Raw genomic sequence first — 24,543 nt, 5'->3', positions numbered from 1 at the left:
AGTTCCCTGCGCGATATTTTCCTAAGGTGGTTAGGGTTGCGTAGGTGAGACTTACCTGTTACAAGTGGCTACTGGTTGTGTGCTATATTCTAAAGTATAATTTCTAAAGTATTATTTCTAAAGTATTATTTCTACAAAAAGTGCTTATTCCTGACAGTGGTCCAGGTGGCCCTGTCTTGTACATATCCCTTGTAAATTCTGCCCGTGCCTGTGGGCACATTGTAAAGTGTGTGTTTTTATCTAATGCGTTTTACTATAATACAAAGGCTATTTTTATAGAATACCTTGTGTGGAGTTTCCTTTGTGGTGGGCCTTGGGTGTTGTTGCTGGGTGCGCGCGCAAACGCTTTACACATTGCCTCAGAGATAAGCCTGACTGCTCGTGCCAAGCTACCAAGGGGGTGAGCAGGGGTTATCTTTGGCGTGTAACTTCCTTGTCCTGACTTGAGTGGTGGTTTCTGCCTGGCTTTGGCGCAAGCCCTAGCCAACCAGAAATCCCAGTTCTAACACCTGCACACAGGGAAACCCGACTACCTGGCCTCCAAACTCAAGAAGGACGGTCAGACAAGGAACCTCAGGAGCTCCAACACCCTACTACTTATCCCTATGAAGACACGCAAACAAAACAACGCTACCCAATCCATTGCTGGGAGTGCTCCCAAAATCTGGAACTCCATCCCAGCTGATATCAGGACTATCCCTTCCTTTGTAAAATTAGAAAAACTCCTAAAAGTCCTCTTCCTCAACCGTGCCGTCCCGATCCACGAGCCGACGCAGAAGCGAAGAAGCATGCACTTTATAGCACTTTGACACTTTGTCATTAAGACCTACGTCTTCCCCGCTCTCCGAATCCTTCCTCGTTCCCTCCTCCATGGAAGAGGTTCAGTCCAATGTTAATGTGCACCCTTCGTGGTTATCGCAGGACTTTCTTCCTCAATTTTGCACAGCATGCTGGGATTTCCGTACCAATATGTAGACCTCTGCCTTACTGTGTGACTCTTGCATTAAAATTGTTGTAAAGTGCTCCGATACCCTCGGGTCGGGCCAGCGCTATCCAAAACTCCTTAATAAATAAATTAATAAATAAATAGAATCAGGCGCTTTGATAATTTAGTTCTCCTCGCCATAAGTCCTGGGTTCATAGCAGTCGAGTGTCTGGGTGGTCAGTTAATTCCTGTAATATTGTAGCCCACTCCGCCAGATCTTCTGTGTCATCTACTCTAGTAAACTTCACCAGAATTTCTTCAGCTACCGCCCACTCTTCCATGTCTTTGACCGAGCTAGCATTTAGTTAAAGTGTTTGGAGGCTGCAGTTATGCACATTTCTCCCAACAGTGAGGTGCAAGACTCTTCTCCTCATGAGTAAGTTCATCTCCCAAGAAAAGAACACTTAGAAATGCTATCTTACGGGGCTTATTTACAAGCCCCTTGCACCACTGGTACGTCCCCATATAAAAAGTGATGTACAGGCTGTGCAAGGGTCTTGTAAATAAGCCCCTAGATTTCTTAAAGTTGAACTTGTAGTCTATCTCAGCAAATCCCACTATTATGTGATCTACGCAGGCTAAATGTGGTTTTATGTCATCCGTCAGGTAGATATCTTCTACATAGGACAATGCGCCTGAGTCAATATCATGTAGAATTGACACAATACGGGCAGCAAACAGTCCTGGACTGTTTTTATATCCCATGGCTAGTTGTGCAAAGTGACGTTAAAAGCCAAGCGCCAAGAAGGCTGTCCAATCTCTGCTTTCAGGCACTAGATTTTGCCAGAATTTTTTTTGGAAATATCCAAGGTTGTTTTGTGTTTTTTACGCACTATATTGTTTATGCTTGCTGTACTATGTGTATTTTGTATTGCAAAAGTGCATGTATGACTGTTTAAATGCCTGTCGTGTAAGAGTTTGCAATATGAATGATCCAGTTTCAAAACAGGAAAAAGAGGATTATTCATTTGAGAGACACAGTGTTCAATTAATTCCTGGTACTCCAATTGAGAAAGTATTTCTCTAATAGGTTCTTTAGTATTTTGTTTGATAGAGTATTGTGGTTGCACTTGTGGGCTGGACTATATGGGTATTATATGATTAGGAAAGTCCTTATCCCAGCCAACATGATTGCGGTATAATGCCGGGCTTGTGCAAAAGCCCATTCTACTGCATAGGCTTGTTTGAAGTCATCAGGAACAAGGACAGAAAATGAAGAAATTATTACATCTTCACCTTGCGGGAAGGTTTTGAAAAACTTCAGGGGCCAATCTGCCTTGGCTAAAAGGATGTCATAGGACAATATCAAATTTTCCCAGAATATCACTTCAATGGAGCACTGTATCTCACCCTCAATTTGTATATCCAAATCATATAATCTGTCTGGAGGGGCTATATGCCTGTCTGGGGTTTCAACTTGCTTTTGCTGCCAGAAACTTGTGGAGATTTCGGCGCACTATAGTGACTGCCATGCTGTCTTGGAGAGTCACTGCACAACTCCTTTTCAGGAGGAGAGTTCTCAGTGTTTGTGGCATACTTTGCGGTTATAGCCACAACTTTCTTTTTCTAAAATCGGTGTGTATACTGAGGCGGTTTTTCCTTCTTCTTCATCTTCACATCATACGAGCGTGGTGAGTCTCTCTTCGGTTTCATGTACTCTTCTTATCTGCGATCAGAACGCCCTCCTCCCCTGGATTGCTAGCCCATTGAGCCGTGAAAGGAATGAGAAGAATGAGTGTCAGTAATCTGATACCTTTCCGGCGCCTTGATTTGTTTGTGATCACGAAATTGTTGCACCTCTCAGAGATTTCCGGTGCCGGAGAACCTCCTGAGGATTACCTTTATATTTTTGTTTAGAATTGTCCCATGATTTTTTAACAAACTTAGCATGCTGCTTGGCTTTCTTGTTGGATCTAGGTTTGCCAAGTGGTGGTTTAGTAGGTCTGGTTTCCAAATTATTGCATCCTAACGAAGTGTAGACATTTGCAATAATTATAGGTAGCTCACGTTCCAGTTTGGCTTGTGCGACCGTTGCCACAAATTAATCAGCACCCATTTTTCTACAAGCATAAATCAATTTACTTAAATCATTATTTTTGTTAAATCCAAAAAATGCAAAGAATTATGTTCTTGGACATATGTGGTTGAATTTTTGATAATCTTTTATTCTTTTAGTCTTCACAGTGTAGCCAGTATAGCCAAAGCGTTTTGTCCCTTTATAGGACTTCTTCAGGGTTGTGAGAGAACGGTCAGGGCACCAATCCGTCCCTCTCTGTCTGGTCTCTGGAAATGATGTGCGACCGCTGTGAGCCACTGGCGGATAGCCAGAGAATCTGCTTAGTCGTTAATGTTAGACAGAATCATTGCGGATGCCACAGGAAAATTTCCCATTAGTTTCATCACCAAATCTAGGGCAACAGCTGCCCTGTGTTAATTCTATATTTGTTTTAACACCTCCGGCAAGACTGGCATGGACGGAGTACCATGACTTATGATATAGACTGCAACAAAGATTGCACCCCAAGTTTTACAGTCATTTATTCTAGGAACCATTCCATGGGGTAAGCATATAGTCAATATTCTGTGCTTGTCTTGTGATCCCATATGGGGAAACATGGCTTCAATTTGGTCAATTTCTTTGGCGATCCAAAATGGAATTTCATCAGGACTTATGGTGGGCACTGCAGGCAACTGGGTAGCACCATGTTGCAGGAATTCTGTTTGGAAACTGCACTGTGCCTGAGATCACAGGATGTCAGAATGTAGGGACTGAGTCACCATACCACATCTGCACCTATGGGCCCAAATCCAACCAGCTCACAGTGCACCACCTGCCCTCCTAAGCTTCCCAGAGTAACAGGTAAATTGGCAACCTAGAACACAACACTCTAGTCCCCAAGGGAACTGTGGAAACAGATAATCACCTTTCGCTTCTCAGTCATGTATGCCCATAATAAACAAAAGAAAGACACAATGAAAGTTTACAATATTTATTGAAACTATAGTGCTCTACTAGGAAGCAACTGTGCTGCGCTTAGAAAACATATACAACTGAGCAAAGTAATCAACATTACGAGCAAACTTTATACAATGAAAAGCCCTATCATGGTGAATGATATATTTGTCTAAGCCTAGCATCACTTTGTGAGCACAGGAATATATCAATGATCTCTGGGATTACAACTGGACCTCATACCTGGTATTTTGTAGTTAGGTGGTCCGCATTATAAGTGTAGACTCCGTTTACTCAAGGCTAGGGCACCCGTCACATGACCTGTCCCTCTGCAAGAATCCTCCTCTATCTTTTACAAAAGGCAAGTCTTGGTTTATGTGATAAAAAGTGCTGTGATGGAAAACAGCAGCTGTGCCTTTGTGTTATGTCTAAACGTTAGGAGATGTTGCTGACCGATCATAGCAAAACAGGGCGCCATGTTGTTCAATCTTGTACGAATTGTTCAGACTGAATTCGAAGAAGAAGAACTAAACAATAACACATTTACAGCATATTTCTAAAATAATATCATGGCACAAAATTAAAGTGTTATGTGTGGCTATGCAAAGCAAAAGTGGCCTAAAAAGTGTGGTTAGGCTAAATTAAGGGAGAACCAAGTGGACTCAAAAGGTAACTTGCTACAAAGCATGATATGGTATGATAGGTAGGTAGGCTTGATAGATATATTAGATTGGTATGACAGGTTAGGGCTCGTAGGTCAGCATGGTATGTATGAAAGTTAGGGTAGGCTATTTATTATAGGTATGTTAAGTAAAGTAGGTTAAGGATAGTAGTAAGGAAGAGTTAGGTATGGTGGGTAGGTACAGGAATTCAATACTGTATGTAGATTTAGTAGGTATGGTAGGGAGGTAGGAATGACAGGTTAGGTACAGTAGGTGGGTGTTATACATACATTTGGTATGGTAAGTTAGGTATGCTGGTGGGTATGGCAGGCTGATATAGTATGTTAAATATGGTAGGTAGGGAGGTATGGTAGACACAGGATGCTACATACGGTAGGCAGATAAGCATTATAGGTGGTAGGTTGGTATAGCAGTTTAGGTATGATAGAAAACGTTGATAGTTATAGTAAGCTATGTAAAGGAGATATGTAGTATATTATAAGATTTTTGGCTTTTATTTAAATGTTGCCCTGTTAGAGCCTTTACTGTACTTCTTGCTCACAAAGCTTAACATTGTTAATAAGAAGCACTAACATACTGTTATTAATAAAGCACACTGTTTTTGTCTGATAAATGTGTGGTTTATATGTTTTATGTGCTTTTCTGTATATTATCATTATTATGGCTGCAATGATGATGATGATGATGATGATGATGATGATGATTATTGTCAGTAGTATTATTTTTGTTATTATTATCATTATGAAATCGGTTTGTTGTTGAGTGGGGTAAACCTTGCTCAAGCAACAGTCACAATCCCTGTCAGGGTGAACCACAGTAGGTCACTAAATTAACCAATGGTTAACCCTTCGACAGCTTGGCACAAAAGCAGCCGGGCTTAACTTAGAGGCAATGTGTAAAATATTTCAGCAGCACTTAAAGAGTTATAAAGTAAAAAATACTGCAAATGAAAAGCCCCACACTAATTTAGAACAATAGAGTACATTTTAAATAAATTATTTGATATGAAAAGGACAAAAATTCAATCTGTAGAACTGGAGAAATTAAATTTTTGATATTTATGTAAAAATAGTTCTTTTAGTCCCACTTGCAAGGGTCCAGAACTGGGGCGGCACCACTTGTTGGGTCAGGATTCAAAGCAGGCAAAGTCCAGGTGTGGGTTAAAGGGGCTAAAGCCTTTTCTGTCCCTGAGGCTTTGACCAGCCAATTAGCCCTTGGAGTCCCTCTGGTAGTTCGGGCTTTAAGATGCAGGGCTAGTCCTTCTTACTCAGCAGTGCAGCAGAGCAGCAAGGCAGCCGCACATTCCTTTTTTTGAGTCTTCCACACAGTGATCTGAGTAGTGGGTCTGAGGTTCCAATATGTATACCTGGTGCACACTTTGAAGTGGGAGAAGCTCCTGGAGTTTCCCCCTATAAAGGTGTCTTGAATTTTCTGCCTCCCTGCCCTGGCCCAGTCTGTCTGGGTAGTGTGAATTCTTTTGTGTATGAGCTGAGCCAATGACTTTGAAGTGCAGATGAGCTAGGTGACAGCATCGCACCCCTTTCAAAGCAGATAGCCCATCCTACTAACACCAACAGCCTCTATTGTGATGCTGACTGGGAGGAATGGTCAAAGGCCAACTGCCAACTAACAGAACAGGCTTCAGGCACCTATTGATTAGGGTACAAAAAAGGCAACTTTCTAAATGTGGCATTTTTAGAATTGTGACCTAGAATCCAACTTTACCATTAAAGGGAATTTTAAATTACAATTCCTCAGAGACCATATTTGACTTTCCAACCTGCTCCCAATCAAAAGTCAGAACTTAATAAATATAATAAGGTAACCCAGTGCTATCCTATGGGAGTGGCAGGCCTCACAGTAGTGAAAAACGAACTTGGGAGATTTTCACTACAAAGATATGTAAAACTTTAAAGTGCATGTCCCACCTTTGAATTACAATGAACCCTGCCCTATGAGCTAATTAGAGCCTACCTTAGGGGTGTCTTATATGTATTACAGAGGAAATTTTAGGCTTGGCAAACTGGTTAATTTGCCGAGTCGAATTGGCAGTTTAAAACTGCTGGCAGACTTCAATGGCAGACCTGAGACAAGTTTTAAAGGGCAACTTAAATAGGTGGCACAATTTCTGCTCTACCATTTAATTTACAGTCCTTTGGTATATGGCATACTACTTTACTTGTGACTTATAAGTACATTAAATATGCCAATTAGGTGTAAGTCAATTCTACCAGGTCATCATGAACGTATACTAATAGAAACATAAAATAAAGGTAGCTGTAACTTTATTTTATGTGTAGTTTATACATCTAAACAGAAAGCAGGGAAGACATGGATTAGCACTCAAAATGTCACTGTGCCAGCAAAGTAAATACATCAAACTGGCTCTCGATTTCAAGCTACATGTGATATCATTTTGGCAGTTTAGCAAAAGGATTTTGTCAACCCAACACCAAAATCTAATTGAAATACTAATGGCACAACTTACCCATCCTTAAAGTGCCATTACATTGATGGACAATCCATTTACGAAAAGGAATACCATAGAAAACATGTGAAAGTCAATAGTTGAAGACGGCTGATCTGACACATACTCTCTAACTGTACCGCCTTATTCTTTTTATTGATCTATTGTTGACAAGACATCTAGCAAAATACAGCTAAAGCTGTCCTTAGCAAGACCTATAAAGGTACAGAAACACAAAGTATGAACAGCTTGCTAATTTGGGGCCAAAGGAATCCTGGCTGAAAAAGGCATTAATCCGTCACAGAGCACCAATGACTCACAACACACAAGCCCATTAATCAATAATATTTTAATTTTAAAATTCTTTTTAATATCTCATTCATGTAAAAACCATCTTAGAAACTGCACACGCAATCAATCATGAACCATTTCGACCACTGACTAGGTATTCTAGCTCTCAGGTTCAGCTTATCTGCAAACTTAGTAGCAGTTGGTGCCAGACCAACCAACTACCCATTCCCTGTGAAGCATTTGAAATCCTGGAGATATCCAACCAAATTTAAGAACATTTTCCAGGTAGAGAATCCATTTCCATAATATCTGATGTCCCATAAAAACAGTGTCTTTAAACCCATTGTAATGTATTCATAATAATTGTGGGGATCTATATTATTGTATTAGCATTTATGGGGCTCCAGCTCTCTTGCCTGATCTGTGCAGAAGATATGGGAGAAGGTCAGGGAGTACGTAGTTTTGCTTAAGGCAAGAAATCTGGCAATGCAACAAAATCCATGAGAGTTGCATGGGAGCATCCACGCAGTGCTCAGGCAATGCCTTCCCATGGCAGTGTACGGCAGCGGGGCAATTGGAGCTGCGTTGCCTTACTTCAGATTTATAGAGCCTCTCGGGCCAAGCAAAGTGGCCTTGCGTTGCTTGATAAATCTCATTCAAGATTTGCGTCACACATGTACGATATGGCGTGGTGCAAAGGCGATGCAAACCGGGTCATGAATATACCCCTCTGTCTGGAGCTAGGCTAATGCCCCTCAGGATAAATTATACCTGAGAGAGATCCTCTAAGCTAATAATTGATATCAATGTATGTAAATGCTTTTTGAAAGTGATTGACAGGTAGCTTGTAAGAAGCTATATAAAATATTATAATTTCTTAAATGCAGAGTCTATATTTAGTTGTAGATAGATTGACAGACAGGCAGGCAGACAGAGATAGCTAGATAGCTAGATAGCTAGATAGCTAGATAGATAGATAGATAGATAGATAGATAGATAGATAGATAGATAGATAGATAGATAGATAGATAGATAGATAGATAGATAGATAGATAGATAGATAGATAGATAGATAGATAGATAGATAGATAGATAGAGTTCTTAATTACCAACCATGCTACAAAAGAATGCCGTGAGACAATAGTAGACAAAAACAGTAATTAAGTCTTAAGAACACAACAAAAATCACTAATCAAGAGCCCAGTGGGATTAGAAGAACTACGTTTTCAAGGTGTTTTAAAGTAAATGTGAGAGAGGAACAGAACAAGAGAGAGATAGAGTAACATGGTCTGTGGCATACACTCACTTTCCTGGGCTTGTCACAATACTGTGAACTCATTAGCGCTATGTTCACTCCAGTGTAAAAAAAATGCTGGCAGTGCTCCCAGAACATCATTGCTGTTTGGCGAAAGGCTTCCCATTTCCTGCATATAGGCACCTGAATTAAAATTATACTTCCCAAAGAATCCATTTAAATCTTAAATTGTTTCGAAATGGTGATGGCTATTTTTAAGTTTATTAAATATACCTTTCTTTATGCTTTAGAGAGTCCATTCTAGACAGTCAAGATACTTTTTTGCTGCAGCCAGGACCTTGTATCCAGACCTTATGAAAACCTTGGAGCAAGGTCTGGAGTTGAAGTTGAATAGAGACAAGTAGTAGAAGGAATTAATTGTACTTTGAAACTCAATTTCATTGGTTAAAAAACATTTCTGAAAAAATATTTAAAGTTGTAGAAACTATTTTTGTTGCACTTTAGATATTAAGGTACGTAAGGGATTGGAAGGCTCTTCGTCACATTAAATTCTGTTAGCAAGTTCACAATGTATCTGTTGTATTTAAGGTAGTGGTATATGTTTAGCAAAAGAGGATTCATTGATATCAGTGTGAATTATGTAATTCTGGTGAATGTTTATTTATATTGCAGTTTATGAAATGTATATAAGTACATAGTAGAACCGGAGAGAATGCATTCCAATGAAAAGAACTACAGTTTTCATCTCAGAAAAGAATGTGGGATTGTGACAATTCCTGAGTATATAATTTGAGAAGAATACGTTGGCCTTTCAGTTCAGGAATGCTAGAGTTTCGTGAATATCCAGGGAGTCTGAGACATAGAGATATTCTGGAGGTATTGAATTTGCAACAGTTGGGCTAGGGGTCACTATGTAGAGATCTTGCATAAAGGATGTCTTTAGCTGTCTACTATGAACCAGCAGGCATTTGCACGCTCAGAGCAGACACCAGCGTCCAGCAGTGCAATGAGTCAGACTGCTGATATCCCGTGTCTCTCTCTTGCCCCTTCCTCTTGCTGAGTGTACTCCTAACAGACATAATACTATTGTGTATGGTTGACTGTGAATACTGAGTAGAGTGGAAAAGTACATCACTCCTACAGGATCTGGAATTCAGGTTTGTACATTTTGATATGTAGCGACACAGAGAGAAAGGGAATGGTGAGAGAGAGCGCAGGAGAGAGAGCGAGAGAGAGAAAGAGAGGCATTGAGAGACATGGTGTCTGGAAGAGTGTTTCATTCCTGGGAGTAGAACAGGAAGATGCTGTATTTGGGTTTGAGAGGAGTCAGACAGGATCAGCTGCTATGGAAGATGAACACCTTCAATGAAGGATCGATACAGAACAAGGATCATACAAGCTACAGAGGCAATTGTGAAGATGATCACTGTGAAATAAAAAAACACAAGTACAAATTATTTATAAACAATGAAGTATATGCCGCAAGTCGGAATTTGGCGGTCTTTTTTTTAAGCATACATGTTATGGAATTGCCGACAAACCAACTAACACTTAACAGAAATACTTGAATGTACCTTTCTAAACTATGTAAGACACCAAGGATGATGGGCAGATTTTTAGCACTCCAAACAAAAATGTTATTTCCATTTGAATGCCCCACATACGCTGAAAAGCTGTTTTCTAGCCGTTTTCAGTAATTTGGCGGCACCAGTAAGGCCTGCCTAAAGGGTTTCCCGTAGCATTATCTCGAAGGGAGGCAATACCACTCGGGGCAACTGTGAGTTTCGGGGGAAGGGGGGGGGGGCTCTGGACCCAGAATTATCAGGTCCAGAGACACCGCACTCTGGCTTCGAGGCAGAGCTCTCAGGGCCGCGGGCAGCTGTTGCACCCAGCATGGCCTGGACAACCCATACTGCAGCAGAGGTGGGCAGAAGCAGCCCTCTGTTGCTCTCGTCTCCCACACCACAACTGAAAGAAAAGGCTTCCACATACTTAACACTTGCTCCAAGCAGGTGGGTCATGTCTGGTGTTTCGGGGGCATATTTGCCCCAGAAAGTGGAAAATCATGTAGAAATGAATCTGGTATTACTGCTATCCACACCCTTCTATCCACGTGAGGAGGCCCTTTGTGGCACTTAACTACCTTATTGAGGTGCCAGTATTGTAAGTTACACTAGACAAACTGCTAGAAACCCAGATGATGGCTGAGAATATATTCACATAGATGTTACTAAAGTATTGATTTAAAAAACATTGAGGCGAATTGACGCCTGCATAGGTGGGCGGAGCTTTGTTGATGAGTGTGCACTCACACTACTTTGGAAGCTGAGGCATATTGCAGGGGCACTGGCTGCTAAGTAGTTATTCTTCTCGTTTAATACCAGGAGGGAGCCAGCAGAAGCGAGTTTGGCAGACAAGAGATATCTTTATTTTTGTTCCTCCTCCTTGCTCAGTGTTTCTGAGGTTTGGACTTCTGTGAATATTTATGGATGGAGGCCTTGGGGTAACTGGATCTGCAAATGTATCCACTGGTGTCCTTCGAGAGTTGATTCTGCTTTTCGATGTATCTCCTTTGCCTTTAGTAGAAGCGTTGCTTGAGGGCATTCTTTTCAGGTTGTTTAAGTCGGAGTGATTTGCACTATAAAAACCTTTCCTGATTGAATACTAATTCGTAGCAAGCCTTGAAACCTCTGCAGGGAGCAGAGCGGGCATAGGAGAGCTTTTCAAGGGGAGAGAAGTGATGAGACGGCAGCACACTTTTCAGATAGATGTTCACCGCCAGTATTTACTAGAAGCAGAGAGCTTATGGTAGTTGAATAAGCAAACCATGCAGGGGGTCTCTGCTGATAACAAACATGCAAGGGATGCCAGAATTTAACTTGGCCGCTGAGCATTTGTCCCTTAAATTGCTGACTAGTTAGAGAAAAAAATGGGCCACAACATAATGCAATGAAGGATTTGTTGGGGGAAAACTTGATTTCATAGATCCAAAAAGATGCTTTGCAGCAAATCAGTGAATCGCTGTCAAAGGGTTTCTTGTATTAAGTTTACAACCAGATCATCAGACAATCTCTAAACTAGGGGTGGGCGGAATTTGCGTAATCGCGTTACACAAATCTCCGCGAAATGGTAAAAAATCTCCGCGAACACGCAGAAATTCCGCGAACACGCAGAATTGTTTGTTCGCGATACTTTTTTCCTGTTCACAATCGCTGTTTGCGTGCTGGGGAGAAATATCTTGCGAACACGCATTTTGAGAACGCGAACAAGCAAAAAGTTTGTGAAGTTGCGGAAAGCAGAATTTTGGGCAATTTCGCGTTCTCCGCAGAACGCGAAATTACCCAAATTCCGCAAATTCCGCGAATGGAACGGAATTTGCCGCCCAGGCCTACTCTAAACCCGACCTCCTGCCTTATCCAGCGTCAATACTCACAAAGAGAGAAGAATGGATTTTTAGTGTAGCCAAGACCTGCTTTTCGGGAATAGGCTGAGCACCAGGCTTCTGTTCCGAAGCTCCCTGGGGGGGGGGGGAGGGGGGGCGAGGTGCGGGGGGGGAGGGGGCAGTTCACATGCAACGCAATTCAAACCGTCATGAATTCAGTGAAAGGATGTTTAGATTGATAAATTAAAACTGTATGCATTTGGCTAAGGTATAACGTTTCAAAACGCACATAAACAGTGCTATTTAAAATATGTCCCTGCAGCAACGAAAGTGCCCCTGTGCCTTTTAGCATTATTCACTGTCCAGCACGGTGTTGAGAAAACATGACTTTGTTCTCTCTCTCAGTTCTCACCTCTCAATGTGACGGCTTTCCTCCTTATTCAAATGTTTGTTCCACCCAGCAGCAGTATTTCGGTCTCCCGGTGTTTGGTTGACTTGTGTGCTCCAACTGCTGATATTGCTTACATTTATAAAATTACTTTTATCTTTTTCTTTCAACATTTCAGAGGAATCCATGTGTTTTCTTGCTCTCTCCCTATGTGCTGCTTCCCCCTCACGTCCCCAACGCAAGCTCTCAGTATTGCTACCCTTGCCCCAGCTTGTACGTTAATTCCCCTGCCCTCCTCTTCCTTTTTTACATTTCCAAGTCATCATCCTTCAAGCTCCTTAGTTTCTCCCCCTTCACATTTAGAAACCCGTTTGCTCCCCTCTACTATCCCTCCCTCATCAACCATCCATTTAATGCTTCATGCTAGTCGCCGCTTTTGACTTTGTCAATGCAGGATGCTGTTAAAACGCACTGGCATAGTCAAAACCGGTAGTGGCTACTAGCCATTAGAGAAGCATAGAAGAACATTGTTTTCTATACTCTCAAGATGGCCACCACTTTGCACCACTCAAAGTGCTGATGCAGTCTGGCGGCTATCTGGAAAGCATAAAAACAATGATTTTCATATTGTCAAGGCATCTGCTACCTTTTTTCATGTGACGTGACAATCTAACACACATGACGCAATGTGGAAGCCATTTCAGGAGCATGAGAACATTGTTTTCCTGCCAGTGTTCCCAATTGAACGTAGTGTGAGACATACATCACCCCCTCTGCCCATTAACTCTGCAGTACTTACAATGAATCTTTGCATAGCATGAGGAAATCCATCTACGTTGCATGTATCCCCGCTTTCTTTTGATTTAGAACCATGCTCTGGAGTGAAGCCCATGAAAAAACCCCAGGCCGATGAGCTCTGTAAATATATCATGATTTCATCCCCCCATTACAGCTCTCACTACTGTGGGACTGGTCTGGGCAGTCACTGAGACCTGCAAAAATATTAGCAACTTGGTCCTTATACATTATAATTTTTGTGCTTCTTGGGGTCAGTAATGAATGCTGGTGGACAGGATACATTCCATTTATTTAATTTTTACTTATTTAACACTCTGTTATTTTATAGAGCCCAATACTACACTATCCAACGCTTTTTGTGTTTAAAGTGCAGCAAAAGCCTTCGAAATGTAGTGGTTAGTCTATAGCTTGAAAGAGAGTTAAATTCCTAGGAGTAGAGAATTTGTAAATCTCTCCCCAGTTCCTTTCTTATTCCTCAGCACATTGTGTAGTGGTATTGAATAAAAAAGAATTACTGCATTATGAATTCTGACATCAGGTTTGTAAAAGCAATGAACATCGTACCTCAAATGTAATTTGACCAGAAACCATAGACCTGGTTTGACACTTTTGAGACTTTAGGTTTTGTCTGTCAGATTCAACTAAAATGGCATCTTGAGATGTATACTTCGTCTCTATCATATGTCTCTATCATATGTCACACATAACTTTGATTCAAACGATAGTCAGGAAGAAGGAAACAGACCTCACCTGGCATTTTTTCATGGACATTCGATAACGAACACTAATTTGATCCTTTGATCCCATCCTTCTCATTTTGAAGAAGTGTGTTTGCTGAATTTTCGTTGTTTCAGCCATCTGTAAGGATGGTGCAGTCCTACTGGCCTCATTACCAAGGTGCTCCAAGGAATCCTAAGTAAAACCTGTTTCATTTTGTGCAATGGGCCGTTTGGCCACTGTCCTTCCTACAAGCCAATTTCTGATGGGTTGTGCTTAATTTTTAAGGCCCTTTTTATTTTTAACATTCATTTGCCAAATTGTCCTTCCCTGGGTTTATTCTGTTGCTGACAACAGTTCATATTAGACCTTTTCCTGTCAGATTCTCGAACCGATCAGGTCTAGAGTCCCACAAAATGGGATGGCTCTCACTGCTCCTTTTCAATATCTCCTTCTTTAAGACTGTGAGGAATTCAGGCTTTTTAAGGCGTCTACCTGGCATTTTGCTTTTTGAACTTTTGGATTCTCATCTTCTGATGTGGTCTTCGTCCTGCCGACTAGGTGTAGGCCCCATGTGTCCGGTCAAAATATTGAGCTGTGGGCCGGTCATTGTCCAGAGGATGGGTAATTCATCGCTTGTATCGTGCTAAATGTCCTGTATTGTTTGATGGTCTGAGCACAGTTAATAAAAAGGAATTTTAAAAAAAAGTGAAAAATATTGAGCTGTGTTCCTGTCATTTCAGACACGATTGTACAATTTTGATGGCAGAAAAAGCACAGGCACACAAAATGGCCGCTTTAGAGCGTGATAATAAAATAATTACTTTACAATGATTAAACGTGTGGAAATGTTTCAAAATATGTAACTATGCTCCGTCTTCTGCTTGGATGAACACGTCATTTCAGACTCACATTATATAATTGTGATAGCAGAAAAAACACAGGCACACAAAATGGCTTTTTTTACACAGTGAAAATAAAATAATTATTTACAATTATTAAACCTGTGGAAACGTTTCAAAATATGTAATTATGCTCCATCTGCCTCTTTGATGAACACATGCTAAATTCAGAAAAGGAACAATTGTACATTAATGTGTTTGTAGAAATATTGAACACATCTATACATCAGCTCTTTCTTCATGGCTTATGTGGTGTTCATTATGACAAAGAAAACAATTCTTAGAAAAAATTGTATATCTGTTATATCCACATTTTGTGTGACTTTGACCTCACTGAAAGTATTAAACTGTGCGATAGATATCTCATCAGTGAAATTTACTCTGCCCGAATGTTTCCCTACAGTGCCCCGGGGGAGCCTTTACACCCAACATAAAGACAACGAAGGAATTCCCAGATGATGTGGTCACCTTCATTAGAAATCACCCCTTGATGTTCAATTCTATCTACCCGATAAATAAAAGGCCTTTGCTTATCAGAATTGGCACAGACTACACGTATACCAAGATAGCTGTGGACAGGGTGAATGCAGCAGATGGGCGATACCATGTCTTGTTCCTTGGAACAGGTAAGAAGGAAAAAAATGTGCTGGCACAATTTAACTCATAGTTATAGTCGAATTTTATAGTATGGTCTTACTAAATTTCAATAATATTCCGGTTCGTATCAAGAAACCAGTATAAAAAGGGTGAAACTCTGGCAAAAGGTATTTGAATTATATTACTTCTTTAAAACATTTGTCAGTGTGGATTTCTGCTTTAGTTTCATTTTCAGGTCCAACGTTGTTCTGTGTGCTTTGCTTGAGAGTCTTCAAGGAATATTTCTATATTGTCAGATTTCACTGTTCTCCTCAAGGTAGCACTGCCAGTGCTTCGTTTGTGAAATAGGAGTTCCAATGCCCAAAGCTCTGCTGAGAGGGTCACGATCAGTCAGTGGTCGAAGTGCTTTAAAAAAAAGTAAGGGAACTGTGATGCTGTGCACAGTGGGGGCGGGTTGAGTATATGTGGGTGTGGGGTCAAAGGTATGGCTTAAAAAACAAAATATTCTGTAACTATTTTCGTTGTTTCACTTTTAGGTATGTACATATAAAAGAACGCACCGTTTAAATGTTAAATAAATTCAAGTTAAGGTAACCAGTGGGAAATGCACTATCGTGCATATTGAAACCAGCCGCGGTCTGTGCAGGTAACAGCAGTGGGGCTGTGGGGCCAGGTAAGAGGGGATTTTGAGGGACGATGCCGGGGGAAAATGAAATAAATAGTTACATTTCTCTCTGCATCATCCCTCGCAATTCCCCCTTACCTGGCCCCACCGCCCCACTGCTGTTACCTGCATTGACCGTGGCTGTATGACACCTCTATTAGTCAATGCACTGCTGACGACTGTGCCTGTAACTACAGAGCCATGGAATTTAATGCTGATTGGAGCTGTGTAAAAGAGTTAGGAGCGTAACACAGGTCCTTGTATCCCCTTTATGCTCCTGTAGAAAGCACACACTTCACAGCTCAGCTGGTAACTCTTTTACAATACCACTCAAAAAGAATAAATCTGTCTCACTGGGAAGTGTTAATTGAATCCATTAATTTAAGCCAATACAGGCTCCCAAGATCCCTTCACATTTGCAGATTGACCCATTATGCACATTTACACTTCTTTCAGGCAAGTGGCACCCTGTTAAGAAGGAATGTTTACCTGTCTATTCACCTTCGGTTTCCTAGCACAGGAGACTCTCTGCTTACACTGCAGCTGAACCTTTTCAGCTCTTGGAATTCACTGTCCCAGGATGGTTATCTTTTCACAGAAAGTAGGGTAACTGTTTTCCTTAAATTAAAAAAGTATGGGCACGTCGTGCCCTTCCAATCCCGCCCACTTTGACCACTGTGACGGGCGCAATTAAATGTCGGTGTTCAGAATACCAAGACTGCGTATTTTTTAATCCACCATATGCCTCTTTACCCACTTCCCGACGGCTGCTGCCCCTTAGCTCACTCTTGAGTCTATTTATAATGGTTTTTCCATTTTTCTGTTCCTCCTTCCATTCCCCTTTGTGTGTTCTTTCCTCTCTTACTCTTGGGAAATGTCTGATGCAGGAAAATAGGTTTGGTCAGCAAAAATAAACACAGGTCCCACTCATTGTGCCGGTCACTTACTGGACCCGATCCTATCTAACCTGTCCCTAGATTGTTCTCGTGAAGCCCTACAAATCACCTGGTCCGACCACTTAGCTGTCCCCTTCTCTTATGACATGGCTGATACAGTAATAAGACCTGAGGTGGAAACTACGCGGCCAGTTCGGAATTGGGGGAAGATTAACTTGCCAGAACTCAATAAACTACTGATTAAAACACTTCCATGTGTTGAACTACCAACTGCCGCTCTTAATTGCGCCACTGAACTCTGGCTAACCACTGCAGTTAATACAGCGCTTCCAATGACATCAAAGCCCGCATTTTCACACCACCCTCCTGCTCCATGGTATTCGGAACAACTTAAAAGCCTCCGCTCACATTGTAAGACCTTGGAGCGTAAATGGAGACAAGGCTATTCTCCTTCACGTAAAGCCACATATAAAGAAGCCTTAAAAAAATACCACTACAGTTGTAAAACTGCTAAAGCAGACTACACAAGGAAAACTGTGACTGATGCACAAAACTGCCCAAAGGTGCTATTCTCTGTTGTCAAAAAATTGACTGGTGCTAACTCGATCCCTCCTCCCCCGGCACTTGATGGCACTCAGTGTCAGTCCTTAGCGGATTACTTCATAGATAAAGTTGATCTTATCTATGAAAATTTCACTACACCTCCAGGTACTATGTACACTGCCCTTGACATAGTCCAAAAATTGGAAAACAATGACACTGATGCAGTAGTCACTACTTGGCAGCCCTTAGACGCCATTTCTTTCCTCTCCTGCTTAAATAGTGTGAGATCGGGCTCCCCACAGGACGCTCTCCCGGCCAAAATATTAAAACAATTAGACCCCCTCACTCATCCCCCCATCATTAAATTACTCAACGCTTCTCTGAGCGAGGCCCATGTCCCACAACCTTGGAAACACGCCATGGTTGTACCGTTATTAAAAAAACAGGGTGCAGATCCTTCAAATCCTGCTAACTTTCGCCCTATATCTTTGTTGCCAATTTTCTCAAAGATATTGGAGAGACATATAAATTCTCAGCTCTCCAAACTGGTTGAAAACACTGGATTTCTCCATCCTTCTCAGTCGGGCTTTCGGCCTAGGCACTCAACCGAGACAGCCCTCCTGGGGGTGACAGAGAGTCTTAGGCACGGTGTCGATCAGGGAAACACCATGGCGCTCATCCTGCTGGATTTGAGCGCAGCTTTCGACACCGTGTCACATTCCATCCTCATTGACTCTCTGAAATCTCTAGGTGTGGCAGGCCAGGCCTTGGCCTGGCTGGCGTCTTTCCTTAGTGACCGAAGCTTCCAAGTGTTTTCTTCTAAAGCTGCCTCCGCCATTTGTCCTTCCACCCGTGGCGTCCCCCAGGGCTCAATTCTTAGCCCTTTATTATTTAATATTTATGTTAAACCCTTGGCAACCATAGTCGAACAAGCTGGGCTAACCCTGTTTTCCTACGCAGATGACACCCAGATTGTCTTCTCCTTGTCAGGGAGAGACGTAAACAACATCTCCGCACTCAAGTCGGGCCTCATTCTTGTGGCCGACTGGATGCGGAGAAATTGTCTCAAGCTGAATGGGGAGAAGACCGAGGTGGTCATTCTAGGACAGAACAAACATCTTTGGGGTCCTCGCCATTGGCCCATCGAACTGGGAAATGCGCCTACACCATCTACTGCAGTTCGCAACCTGGGCGTCATTACTGACGACAGGCTAACTATGAGACAACAGGCTACTAAGGTCTCAGCCATCTGCTTTTCAACCTTGCGATGGCTTCACAAGATTTTGTGGATGCTCCCCCTCTCCTCTCGCAGAACTGTAGTCCAGGCACTTGTAACATCACGCCTGGACTATGGCAACATTCTCTATTTGGGCGCAGATAAAGCTACTATACATGTGCTGCAGGTGGTGCAAAATGCGGCCGCGCACCTGCTAAAGAATGTCCCCAGACGTACCTCAGCCACTGCCGCTTTGCGTGACCTCCATTGGTTGAGCATCCCAGAACGCGTTAAATTCAAGGCACTCTGCTATATGTTCAAGGCTAAGCAGGGTAGCGCCCCAGTATATGTTCAGGGGCTGGTAAAACCCTATAGACCCCTGCGCTCATTAAGGTCATCGGACATTGGCAATTTCACAGTACCAAGATGGAAGCTGGCAAAAATGGGAGGCCGTTCCTTTTCCACTCTTGGTCCTAAATACTGGAACTCCCTCCCATTGGCATTAAAATCTGAGACCAACTTACTCCGCTTCCGTAAGGCTTTGAAGACCCTGCTCTTTACTAAGCGTGACCAATAGTCGGCAGAGGCCTTAAGTCAAGGTGACATTCTCTTTTCTTCTACAGTCTATCCCTGGCGCCGGGAAACCCATTGTGGGTAGCTGTGCGCGGTACAAGCTTAAATAAATAAATAAAATAAATAAAATAAAATGAGTGACAGTGGCTCCTCCTGGCAAATTAACCACTGCGCAATGCTCTTTGATGTACTTCTTAGGCATAAGATGCATTATTTATAACTAACTACAAATGGGTTTTATAGTTGTCTGTATACATGGTGCAGCACAAATGAATAAAGGATGTTTCCAACATGTGAGGTGCACGTGTTGTAACTTTGAGCTGGTGAATTCTGACTATAGGACTAGTTTAGAAAATATGCCTGGCAGTGTTGCTAGCTCTTGTATTAAATTATTGTGTAGCACCATTTCAACCTTTCACAAGAATACCGCTGCATTTCTTATGTTATGTTATGTTATGTTATAATGAACTTGTATAGCGCACATACACCGGATTGGTTTCTTGGCGCTTCTTGGATCAGAGACAGGGAGATTACGAATCAGTGGGTCAGTCGAATGCTTGTTTGAAAAGCCATGTTTTTTGCAGTTTGCGGAATACCATGATGTTTGTACAACTTTTGATCTCTAAGGGCAAGGAATTCCAGTACCTTGGGCCCAAGAAGGCAAACCTAGATCCACCAAAACGCTTCTGTTTGAAGGAGGGTATTGTTAAAAGATGCAAGTGAGTGGATCTCAGATTACGGTTGGGAACATATCTGGTGATTAGATTATTCCCTTATTCTTATTCCCATAGTCTCCCCATATCATTAACCTAGCCAAATGATTTTACAGCATAGTGGTTGTGCTCAGGATGTATCTCTCTGTTTGTGAGCTGTACTGTCTGCAGCTCATGTTCTAATTCTTAGAAATTCAAAGTTACATGTATGTGCTTTAGAGAGTAAAATTGCATAAAACGTTTGCTCTGCATTAATGCACACATTCATGTTATAGCCCTAAGATTTCAATCAAGAGCACGGTGATGTGATGTTTTGCAGAGCATGTCGATTCCTATCCACAAAAGAAAACACACATACACACACATGTACACACACATGTACACACACACACACACATCACAAACACATACATGGACTAGAAACAAAGAGTGGTTATAAATAGTATCCCATGAACAATGAATCTACTCCTTGTCCCCCCCCTGTTAAAAAAGAACACTACACAATCTTGTTCCTTCTCTGGAAATGCCCCGCTCATCTGGAATGCTCTCCCTAAGGATTTGCGCTGTAACCCCTCTTACCTCAGCTTTAACCCCTTCGATGCTGCGCAGATTCCGCCGCTGTGCTGACGGAATCTTGCGCGGGCGTGGTCATGACGGAATGGTTCCGTCATGAGCACAGCTCAACCGTGGGTCATGACGGAACCATTCCGTCATGAGCACCGAAGGGGTTAAAAAAGACCTCAAATTTCACCTTCTCAATAAATATTGGGGCCCATAACCTCGCCTCGGACCCTTTTTTCAACCTGCCTGGCTCTGGTTCCACTTTCCTTTCCTCCTGACTCGTTCCGTTTTCCCCTCTCCTTCTTTTTGATTTATCACCCTCTAATTACCCACTCATCTACGATCCCTACCCCCAGCATGAATCTCCCTCAAACGTTACTTCCTTTCTCCATAATTTGTTCTCTTCCATCTACACTACTCAATTTATTTTCTCCCACCAACAAGCCTTTGAACTTTTATTCCCCCTCACTCAACAATAAGCTGTACTTTGTGTTCTTGCCATCGTATAAAAATAGCCTTTCAAGATTGCCTCTTCCCATGTTAATAGCCCTTTTTGTCCTTTTGCTAATTTATTATTGTTTTGATGTTAAATAGTCCTTCCTGCTAACCTCTCCTCGTGTTAATAGCTTTTTGCCTACTTGTCAATTTAATAATGTTTGTAATCTTGCCATGTCTGTGTTTTTATCCTATTGAAAAACAGTTTTTACTGTAACGACCAATGCTCATGTAAAGTGCTCTGATACCTCCGGGTCTAGCCAGCGCTATATAAAACCTTTCAAATAAATAAATAAATTAAATGACAAATGACTAAAATTGTAAACCCAACCTGCTCTGTGAGAATTGTATATTGTCAAAGACTATGGCAAATCTATATTCACTTTAGATACCTTTCTAATGTGATGAATCTCAAAGTGTTTTGCTTCTTGTAAACGTCAGTCTAACCCCTGAGAGGATGCTGAATCTTTGTAAAGCAACTTGAATCCTCTAGGTTCTGTTTTAAGATAACCTCTGTCTCATTTCATTTCTACAGCTTTAATAAAGTGTGTGGCCTCTGTTTGTGGAGAATTAAAACAAATGTAATGAATGTAAATTAAGCAAGTATGACTGCCCTTGACTATGTATATCAGGGCCGGACTGATGGTTTATCTTATGTGCATTTCTCCGAGGGTTCTGGAGCCATTGGGTGGTTTTTCAAAGGACCACAGACACCTCTGCCACTCTCTGCAGCTCACGGGGTTTACTACAGCAGACACAGCGAGTAAGAGAAAGAGGATGAGAGAAAGAGAGAGAGGGAGAGATAGACAGAGAGAGAGAGAGAGGGAGAGAGAGAACAGCTGATTTCAACAATTTTTCCAAGTTGCTTTCTACTGTGGTCTGGTTTCTCGGATGAACTTGGGCCTCCCACCAGTTACCAGCATTAAGCTTCATTTTTAAATATGTTACGGCTGATTTGAAACCAATTCGGTGCATTATATTCAATTTCAATTAACTTTTAATTTATGTTGTGGTTTTTAGTTCAGCACTGAAAGCAAATTACAGTGTGTTTTTAAAAAAATATCTTTTTCAGCTGATCCTGCAGTTTGAGTGTAGTGGCCTTCTCCGGAATTACATTAAGAAGTGTTCAAGTAGGCCTTAGTTTTAGCAGATGGAGCATTCCTTGCTCTGGGTGGTCCCTTCTGTTAGACAAACCAATGCCTGGAGCCAGTACCATGAAGATGGGTGATCAAACTCGCACCTGGGCACCCAGCTGCTCATGGTCCTGTGTTTAAAAGATGTTCTTAAATGAATGTCCAGCCATTTCTGTTTTCCAGGAAGTTTTACATGAAACTTCAAATGGGAGACTGCTGTCTTTGCGTTTACATTTAGCTAACCAAGCCTGATGAAGAGTTGGGGTGCAGACCAATGTATTTCTAGCCACTAAACTACCCATGTAGTTTAGTGGCTACAAATACATTTGATGATGGGTACAGAATCGTGCTAGAGCTGTGGGTCACTTGCTTTGAACGCGCTTTGGTCTACCCAAGCTTCTTTTCCATTGGAAGAAGGACCTTTATATTTGCAAAGAGCCTCTGCCCCTGAAGTGGAGAGGATCTTCCACCAGAGGACCTCCTCTTACAGTATAGATGACTTTGTGCACATGTGTTATTTGTAAAGTGCACAGTTACCAAATGTTTCCTGCTGCTTCAGCATATGAATTGAGTGGACTTTACAACATGTTATGAAGTGTAATGAGTACAGTTTTATGCTGTGTATCTCAAAATGATTTCATATTGGCGGATCCAGCGCAGAGATGATTCTTTCAAACTGCTGATGCAGGGCTACGAGTAAGTGTGGAGAGTCAGTCAGTCTAAGCTGCTCCGATAGACTGATAAGGCTTACATTTTTAGGACAAATACAAAATAAAATAAAAGGTGTACCGCAATCAAAATGAGATTGCTATATTTAGCAACTGTAACGAGTTATCAAATTTTGGAGCTCAACAGATTAAATTGAATAAGTCTTCAGGATCAGGGCCAGAGTAATCGTTTCTGTTACATCTGCCTCCACAGACCCTGAACCGCAATGTTTGTGCACCTAGTTTTATTTCAAAAACTATCTTTTTGGACATGTCTGAGTAATGATATTTTGAGGTGTTGATGTGGTACCTGATGACTGTACTTAGTGGTCCATATTTAAAGGCAGAGAGAGGATCAGTCATGCTAAGTTGTAATTCATTTCATTGATGTGAAACGCACAATGCTCACCTCATATTAACGGTCACTTTGTGATGTAAAACACTTCCCAAATTATTGATAAAACTCTTCCCACATAGGTCGCACTATAACCACAATCTCCTATCTAAACAAGCATGCAGGTTTGCCTGTATTGAAAAGTACATTATTGTGCCCTGAGGCTTAGAGTGCCACAATCTCACACTGATGGCAGTTGCATGCGATAGAAATTTTTGCCCATAAAACTGACGAAAATGTACGAAAAATGTAGGTGCGAAAAAAAAGTTATAACACAAATATTCCATGTATCACAGTGGGTGACATGCACTTTTGTCAGGAAGGGACTTAGAAAGTAATGTGGGTCATAAAGCAAATATAATGTGAGCCTGAGCAAACACTATATATATAATATATTTTCAAAGTACAAACCTAGTATAAGAGGTAAATAAAGTTCACGATATCTGTAACTAAAAATCAAACCCAGCTGGTGACCACACAGAATATGAGAACAGTAATCTCAGTAAATGAGAAATTGACACACCTTTTAGTCCATGAACATCATGAAATGTATATCACAGAAAAATAAGAAGTCAAAACACATGTGAAACTCCCACAGGCTGTTTCTGTGGTGTTGGTGGAGCTTGAGAAAATAGTAAGCACTGTTTTTTTTCATACCGCTTGCATTTGTCTAGTCACAAAACGTGGAAACATGCTATTTTTCACTTTGTAAAGGAGTCCAATTATCCCTGCTTGTAATTGTTAACTTGGCTAACAGTTTCCACAGCATGTAATCTTTTAAAATATGTTTATATATCTCCTTCATGGGCACAGCCCTCCACCAAGACTATGTAGTGGGCAAAGAGTTGCCACTATTACTAATACTAGATTTCCTCTCTGAGGCAAGAGTCCCTCGGCCCACCAGACCTTCTCACTAGGAGAACATTTCATTATAACAAACCCGTAGGGCATGAAAGCCACAACTTTGGCTAAGTATTGCCACACCAAAAATGCATGTCCATGAGAAGACACAACAGACACCAAACCAAATGTCCATGCACATCACAACTCAGAGTCTGTATAACTAACAAACAATTCAATTGAACAACACCAGCACTCCGTCAGGTAATAAGCAACCCAACCTCTTTGCGAAAACTTAACAGCAAACTCTCATGGCACGAGCACCCCTAAACACATTAAATCATCAACAAGCAATACACTGAGAAGCCCGAGCCTTACTCCGCTATAACT

General features: G+C 41.6%; 1 protein-coding gene across 2 annotated transcripts in view; it reads left to right on the top strand.

Annotated features, from left to right (window-relative positions):
* Positions 1 to 24,543, top strand: part of SEMA3C (semaphorin 3C) — a 590,590-nt gene that overhangs the window by 461,770 nt on the left and 104,277 nt on the right. For both annotated transcript variants that reach the window (XM_085652883.1, XM_085652882.1), the window contains one exon: positions 15,225 to 15,447. In XM_085652883.1, coding sequence (XP_085509009.1) covers positions 15,225 to 15,447 — 223 coding nt within the window. The remainder of the gene's footprint in view (positions 1 to 15,224; positions 15,448 to 24,543) is intronic.

This window comes from Triturus cristatus, chromosome 4_1 (assembly GCF_964204655.1).
Source record: "Triturus cristatus chromosome 4_1, aTriCri1.1, whole genome shotgun sequence".
Taxonomy (NCBI): Eukaryota; Metazoa; Chordata; class Amphibia; order Caudata; family Salamandridae; genus Triturus; species Triturus cristatus.
The sequence above is the reverse complement of the archived record's forward strand: the minus strand, read 5'-3'. Positions and strand labels throughout refer to the sequence as shown.